The 8,314-nt window shown below is 49.7% G+C and overlaps 1 protein-coding gene across 1 annotated transcript; it reads right to left on the bottom strand.

The window, feature by feature from the left end:
- Nucleotides 1-1,014: 1,014 nt before the first annotated feature.
- LOC100513889 (putative serine protease 47) lies at nucleotides 1,015-7,128 on the bottom strand (the record flags this gene model as incomplete). The annotated part of the gene is made up of 4 exons (XM_021081397.1): nucleotides 6,811-7,128; nucleotides 4,929-5,112; nucleotides 3,478-3,755; nucleotides 1,015-1,175 (listed from the first exon to the last, which is right to left on the bottom strand). Coding segments are annotated over exons 1-4 (834 nt in total), but the record flags the coding sequence as incomplete, so codon positions are not given.
- Between the last annotated feature and the right edge of the window lie 1,186 nt (nucleotides 7,129-8,314).

Below are 8,314 nucleotides of genomic sequence, written 5' to 3'. Positions count from 1 at the left end.
ATTTCCCAGCTCTATCTCTTGGTAGTGTCCCCCAGGCTAGCCCCTTCCTCAGCCCATTGCACAGGAGGACATCTACACTGCAGGACATCCAGCAGCATCTATTCTGGAGGCATTATTTTAAACCTTTATGAAATATTACATTACAGAAGAAGGCATTTCATACTCTTTCCCTACGGTGTAGTGCATGAACTTTCACCAGTGCTACACCCCAGGGGCCAACACTCCTCTCCCCTTCTTGTCACCAACACTCAATGGAAACTCTCATCTTCACCTTAACACTTTATATTAGATTCTGAATTCCATAAGTAGAACTATTCAGTTGTCAGATTTCACGTCTTAAACATTTATGTTTGTGAGGTCCATCCACACTGGTACACGTAGGTATGTTTGTTCAGCCTCATTGTTTTCTCCCTGCAAGACCTATCGTTGTGAATTGAATTCGATGGCAGTTCTGCTCTCGATGATATTTTAGTAGCTCTCCAAGTTTTTCATTTCATTTTCACTTCCGAGGTTTTCTTTGATTTCACAGAAGTCCCTGAGGAAGAACTTGTTAATTAAAGCTATTCTGCATGTCAGCTTGGCAGATGTTACCAAACATTCCGGAGGGGGTTGCACCAGTTCACACATTCAGCAGTGGCTGAGAGTTTACAAGCTCACAAACACTTGGCACTTTCCATCCTTCCTATGGTTGATGATTTATGTGGTTTGCATTTTCCTGATGAATGGCATGAAATTACTCCGTATGTTTATTGCCGTTGAATTATCTCTTCCTAATTACCTACTTTTTTTTCCCCGTGTCTTTTTCTTTAGGGCTTTGGTACAGTTTCTATGATTAATTTCCAGACATGAGTGTACTGTTGAATTGTGAAGATTCTATCCATCTCTATCTCTCTCTATGAGGTAGAGGGCAGGACGAAACAGAAGGCTACAAAAAAACCAGGGGTCTCACAAAGAGAGTGGAGCAACACGCCTCCCACCATGATATGAACAGGCAAAAGGAAATGACTCACTTACATGGCAGATGGCCTTTCCTGTAGAGAAGTCCCCAACACACAGCATCTCCTCATACACGGAGAAGTTCTTGCTGAGCCTGTGTCCATATACCAGATTACAGAACTGGTTCTCAATGAGGCCCACCTTAGCCTCCTGGAGATGGAAGGGTGTGGGCAGAGGCGCTGTGAGGATAAGAAGGAAGTCAGTGAAGTTTGCTAGAGCTTAGCTACAGGCCTTCTGCCTTACTGCTCACCACCACCCCTGAATCATAGGGTTTTCTCAGCAAAGCTGAGCTTTCAGCTCTCTATCAGTCTTCTACCTATGCCTAATAAGGCCTCCCCTGCTTCTCAAACGTTTCCAAACTCATCCTATTCCCACCACCTCTCTCATAGCAATAGACCACACCACTCGTAGTCCATAAAGAAAAAAGGCAAATCCTACCAATGCATGCCAATCATGATGCTTAGCAACATTCACCAACCCACCCCCTGCATGCCACTGATGCTTAGCAACCATTCACCAACCCACCTACCCTCTCACAAACCATCCTTTCCACTTCCACTTGTCAATCATTACCTTTCCTTCCCTCCACTAATTCCTCCGTCCATCATCTACCCATCTTGTCTCATGCCCCATTCATCCACTCACCCTTCCATCTATCTGCTGGCCTATCCATCTTTGGATCTATCTCCCCATTCTCCCTCCATCAATCAATATATCCACTCTCTCCATCCCTCTTCCCACCCACTCAACCATCTTCCCCTCCAGGCACTCATCTTCCCTCCTATCCATCCCCCATCCATCCTCTCATTCAATCACTCATTTATTCATCTGTCTTCAGGTTAGCTATTGTTTAGACACTAGTGATAGAGGGGAACATTTTTAGTTGGGGAAACAGGGTAAGTGAAGTAAATAAGTAGGATTATTTAGCTCTGAGAAGTGTGGTAAGGAAATACAACAGGGAAATGTGACATTATGGATTGCCTGTTTTAGGTTTCACATCAAGGAAAACTCTTCAGAGGAGGAGCTGAGTTGTATATCAAAGAAATGAGTCACCCAGATTAGCAGGGAGAGCCTGTGAGGCTGGGGAAACAGCCAAGGTAAAGGTCCTGAGGTGGGGACAGCCTCAGGATATTCAAGGCAGGAAGGGGCCTGGTGGCTGGGATGGCCTGGGTGAGGGTGCAGTAGGAGCTGAGCAGAGAGGAATGGGGGCCAACATTGCACAGGGCCTGAGAGCCAAGGTAGGACATTTGGACAGTTTTCTAAGCATAAATGAGAAGGCACTGAGGATAAAGAGCAGGGAACTGGCACAACACCTGCTTCAAAGCAAACACTCAGGCAGTTGTGTGGAGACTAAAGTAGGGCACACAGGGTGGGAGCTAGCAGACCAGTCTGGAGGTCCATGCAAGAACGGGTGGTCTACAGGACCAGGGTGGCAGCATTGCCACCTACCCCGCTGCCAGGCCCTGGGGCATAGGCTGGGATATTAAAACAAGAAAGACAGAGTCCCTGTCCTCAAGGAAGAACCAGACTGTGTGTGTGTGTGTGTGGTGTGTGGTGTGTGTGTGTGTGTGTGTGTGTGTGTGACAATGCTGGGGACCTGGTTGTCTGTCCTGTGGTTGGGGATTGTTACTGATACACTATTGAGAAGGGCCAGCAATGCTGGCACATCCCACCCAGTGAAGACAGGGTCTGATCAAAATCTGATCTCCTATCCTGAGAAACACCTACCAAATTACAACCTTACAAATAATTGCAAATACACATTCTTTTCCCCCTAACTCTGCCACATAAGCTTGTGCCCAACCATAAACACTCTTTTCTTTAATAAACACTCTTACTCATGAGTTTTTGCCTGCATTTCTTCCCTTTCAATCTTAGAAAAACACAAACTTTTTCTGTGTTACTCAGTTCACCTAATAAACCCACAAAGTAGACAGTTGACCTGGGTTGGGAGAAGTGCAAAGTGAGGTTCAAAGAGTGAAACACTCTTAAGTTGTAGTCATTCTAACTTGACCTTGGAGGCTCACAGGTCAGAAGTCATAAATATGTTTTCTTTCCATTTTTCCTAAGTGCCTCCAATGGGAAATCTTGGTTCCTCAGTGGCCTAGAAGGGGCCAGGCCCCAAGCAGGACCTCTGAGTTGAATCAAGTCATCTTAGATCTATAGTTGATTAAGGCCTTGAAATCAAGAAGCTGACAGATTCCAAGAACCTGAGTTCTTAACATCCAACAGTCAAAGATTCCCAGATTTTCAGAGCTTTGCACTTAGGGAACACTGAATTTTAGAATCACACACTTTCAGAACTAGAGCCAGAATGGTCCAGTCCTCTGGAAATGAGGCACAGTGGACCAAGGTCCAGCGGTTGTTTTGCCTGGGCACCCCTACTTCCCTCCTCCCCTCCTCTGTCCTCCTTCCCTTCTTCCTCCTCCTCGCTTCCCCCTTATCTGCCCTCCCACCCCAGCCTCTCCCCTACCCCCTCACTTTCCTCGTTGAGCATCCCCCAGCCAGTTATCCAGCAGGATGCATTATTAAGCAGCTGCAAGCCAGGGGCTGGGAGGCAGGCAGGGATGATGTAGGAAGTGAAGTTCACAGGAAAGAGCAGCTGCAACATGGCTATGTCACTTCCGAAGGGATGAAGCTTCTCAAAGTCTGGGTGCATGACAATCTGGCTCACGGACATCTCCAGGGTGTGCTGAGTGTGTTCAAACAGCTGCGTGCTTCCTAACAGGACCCGGTAGTTCTCTGGAGCATGGGATTTTCTGGAGGAGGAAGAGCATGCTGTCACCATCATCCCTGAGTGTGGGCTAGGTCTCTTCCCCTGCATATTCATCTAACTGCTGACATCCACCTGGACCCCTGCACCCCCCCATGGTGCCAGCCTTGGTCTCTGCATTCCTAAAGTTCAGGAGCACTTCTTTCTTGAGACTGATATTCTACTTACAACCTCAGACATATGGTTTCTCCACCATATCCAAGAATCAGAGGAGCATTGAATCCTTGTGCTGGAAAGGTCTTTGGTGGGCTCATCAAATGAAGGCCCTTGGATTGTTTACAGGAGATGTTCTGGATTGATCCCAGCTCTACTTTTACCTTCCCAAGGCTCCTACAACCCACCTTATGGCCCCACAATTTTCCTGACCCCTCCCTCCTTTAACCACCTTCCTGCCAAATAGCTGTTTCTCCGCTCAGTTAGAAGCACTTGCCAAAGATCTGTAAGGTAAAGGAGCAACTGAGTGTAGGAAACAGAACCTTGCATTTGCCCTGAACACAGCTGCTCCCATAGAGTAGGTGCTGATCAGATTCTGAGCTCCCAAAGCTCCAGCTCCCAGACCTGGGCTGTGATGTTCCAACTCCCTGGGGATGCCTCCTCATCTGTTCACAAGCTGGGCACTGAGCAGACCCAGGAGCGCCAGGTGTGTCAGACTCCTGAGCAGCCACATCACTCTCCCAGGGTGCCCCATCTCCCACCCGCACAGCCTGGCACCACATCTCCCACATGCACACTAGTGACCATGATTCCTCCTGGGCACACAGTTTTGCAAGAGTAAAAAGTAGAGCCATTCAGCTGCTTGCCAGACATGAGGTCCCATGTCCCTGCCTAGACTCAGAAACCTGGAAATGTGGGGACCTTGAGAAACTGTGATCTGAGATTGGTCCACACTGCATGGCAGCCAGAATGGACACTGCTACTCTTCTGGGGCACATCTGTGTTGGGAGACAGGCCCAGGGGCTGAGGGCAGAGTCTGGGGAGGGTCTGGGAAAGGGAGCCAGGAGGACAGTCCAGGTAGAAGGTACACAGGTCAAAGGCAGGAATGACATGGACCTGTGGGCCACAGACAGCCCCAGAGGAAAGCCCAGAGGAGCCGGGGTGGGACACCCTCACCTCCTCCCCTGCCAGTGCCTCTGCTGGCACCCTAGGAAAGAGGACTCACTTGAGAAAGCAGTGGGCAGCAGAAACCAGCCAGCGGGAGTTGATGAGGACAGCTCCACAGACATGCAAGCCCTGGTACATCAGGCTGGCCTGCCATGGCCACTGGCCAGCCACCACATCCTGACCACCAGAGATCCGCCACATCACCTTGGGTTTCCCGCACGCTGTGGAGACTCCCCTGCCACCTACAATAGAGACATGGGTGAGACCCCAAATGCCACTACCAGGGAGGCCCCCTCCACTTCACAGATGGGAAAACCAAGGGCAAGTGTCCAGTGGCCTGGCCAAAATGACACGGCTGCCTGGACTCTGCCTTTACCAGCTGCCACTGAGAATTTGACAGCAGAGCACAATGGAGCAGGCTTTCTGAGCATGAAGGCCCAGGGCTGTGGTGAGATGCCAAGGGTGACCAAAGGTGGCAACAGCTCATGGCAGCATATCCGCTGAGCTGGACATCACTGAGGGAGTCTGCCAAAGGCTGGCCATGTGCCAGGCCTTATTTCCCTGAACTAACACACCTCAACAACTCAAGGTCTCCGAAGTTGCCAACATTATGCACTCAAATCATAGCTTCTAAGGGCCGGTGCCCCTCCACTTTGCCCCAGTATCTTAGAGAAGCAGATCTGCAGGCAGGAGTCTGGGGTGATGTGTGACCATGGAACTTAGCAGGACCCCATGAGGCCTCCCCTAATAGACCCCCACCCATGTCCTCTGACTGCCTTTTGTCTGTAGAAAACTTTAGTCACAGAGTACATTTACCTGGAGAAGTGGAAAAGTGCAGGAAGAAAGGAAAACAGTCAAGCAAAGCAAAATAATATTTTAACGATTAAACAGAGTAAGAATATTTAGCTCCTCCTCAAGGACTATAGATAATATTCTGAGCCATGTCCTTGGAAATGTTTTGCAGATACTGAAACCCCACCAGGTGGAAGAAGTTACCTATATGCTGCACACAAGCACATAGACCCAAACAAGGTGGAACCAGAAGGTGGATGAGGTTGACTCCCAAGTACCTCACCACCCACCAATCCGAAGAAAGTCTACAAGCTGATCAAGCCCTGCTCTTTGAACCTCACTCAGCCCTCGAGGTGGGGGCACACAGCCTTGAGGCTGTTACCCCACTGTGGCCCCCTCTGCCTGGCAAAGCAATTAAGCTGTTCTTTTCTACTTCACCCACAACTCTGTCTCTGAGATTCAATTCAGAGCATGTCCACAGAGACTGAGCTTCAGCATCAACCTGGGGAAAGTCACTCCCTGCCTCTGACTCAGGATTCTCCATTTATAAATAAGAGGGGTGGGCGTTCCCTGGTGGTCTAGTGGTTAGAACTTGGTGCTTTCACCACTACGGCCAGGGTTCAATGCCTGGTCCAGGAACTGGGAATCCCACATTAAGCCGCGGCCAGCAGCGGAAAAAATAAATTAATTGATTAAAAAACACTCTATGCAGTGGCCAAAAAATTAAATAAATAAGAGGGAGTGGGCTAATGAAGACAGCCATGGTTCTAGGACCCACACCTGAGGGCAGGGGTGAGGCCAGGCCCCTAGAGCAGGCATCCTGCTCTAGGGCCTGGGCCCCAGGGACTCAGGGCTCCTCACTCAGCAGTCCTGGGCTTTCCTCCACCCAGCCTCAGGCTGGACCCTGCCAGTGCCCACTTGCACAGCCCCACAAGGGTCCTGGGGCAGTTTCCATCCCAGAGGCCCCTCAGTAGGGGTCCTGTGACCCACCTGTGTTAAGGTGGTCTCTGGGCTGCCTGGTTAGGTGGACCTGACCGCAAACAAAAGAAGAGGTTCAGTGACCCTGGGCACCAAGCCCTGGTCACAGTCAAGCCCCCTCAGGCCCTGCAGGCCCACCTTCTCAGCCCCACACAGAGGCCCCCACGCACCTGTGGCTGCCCAGGCCAATGGCTGTGCTTCCGGAGTCAGAGGCCCACCCTCCACCGCTCGCACGGCTGCAGGAGCTGGGCCGGGGTCGGCCCAGGACCCTCGCAGGTTTAGGGTGGTGGTGGGCGACCATGGCGGCAGCAGCACCAGCTGCAGCCAGAGGAGGGCGGCAGGCTGGCCTCCTACTTGTCGAAGCCTCGCCTCTGAGACCATTGTCAGTGTTGTGGACCTGGGCCTGAACCTGGCCTGACTCAGCCCTGGGCCTGGACCCTGCCCCCGCCCTGGCCAAGGCTTTGACCCCGCCCCCAGCACGCCTTGACCCCGCCCCAACCCAGCCTTGATCCCACGTGACCTTCCTATTAACTTTTTTTTTTGTCTTTTCGCCATTTCTAGGGCCGCTCCCGTGGCATATGGAGGTTCCCAGGCTAGGGGTCCAATTGGACCTGTAGCCGCTGGCCTACACCAGAGCCACAGCAACGCGGGATCCGAGCCGCATCTGCGACCTACACCACGGCTCACGCGACACCGGGTCCTTAACCCACTGAGCAAGGCCAAGGATGGAACCCGCAGCCTCATGATTCCCAGTCGGATTCATTAACCACTGAGCCACACCAGGAACTCCCCTATTAACTTTTAAAATAACTCCACTGAAAAATTATTTCTATACCATGAAGTTCCCGTATCACAAGCGACGTTTCAATGATTTCCAGTACATTTTTCTTCACTCATTTGTTTATGTTTGTATTTAAATCAATCTTCTATTTTGGGAGAGTTTTAGATGTATGAGTAAGTTGCAAAATAATACAAAGACTTTGCGTATCCCCCTACCCAATTTCCCCTCTTGTTAAGATCTTATATTGTTACGGCACATTTGTCACAACTAGTGAGCCAATATTGATACATTCATATTAACTCAATCCGGAGTTCCCGTCGTGGCGCAGTGGTTGACGAATCCGACTAGAACCATGAGGTTGCGGGTTCAGTCCCTGCCCTTGCTCAGTGGGTTAACGATCCAGCGTTGCTGTGAGCTGTGGTGTAGGTCGCAGAGGCGGCTCAGATCCCGCGTTGCTGTGGCTCTGGTGTAGGCCAGTGGCTACAGCTCCGATTCAATCCCTAGCCTGGAAACCTCCATATGCGGCGGGAGTGGCCCAAGAAATAGCAACAACAACAACAAGAACAAAAGACAAAAAAAAAAAATTTAACTCAATCCATTAGCTCTCTTTTTTCAGTTTTTTTTAAAGTTTAAGGCATAGAGCTTAATGATTTCACTTACATACAATCATAAAATGATCATCACAATAAATTTAGTGAACATCTATCACTCATATAGATACAAAATTAAAGAAATAGAAAAAAAATCACTCATAAATTGTTGAGTGCCTCTTCAGGCAATCTATGAATTGGTTTTCAGAGTCAAACACCAAGGTTTGACTTGATGTTTCCTTTCACTTCTTTATCCATCAACCCAATTTTTTGTCCCTCAACCCACTCTGCTTCCTATCTGGC

The sequence above is a fragment of the Sus scrofa genome, unplaced genomic scaffold (assembly GCF_000003025.6).
Source record: "Sus scrofa isolate TJ Tabasco breed Duroc unplaced genomic scaffold, Sscrofa11.1 Contig155, whole genome shotgun sequence".
In the NCBI taxonomy this organism is placed as follows: domain Eukaryota; kingdom Metazoa; phylum Chordata; class Mammalia; order Artiodactyla; family Suidae; genus Sus; species Sus scrofa.
Note: the sequence above shows the minus strand (reverse complement) of the source record. Positions and strands in the feature narration are given on the sequence as shown.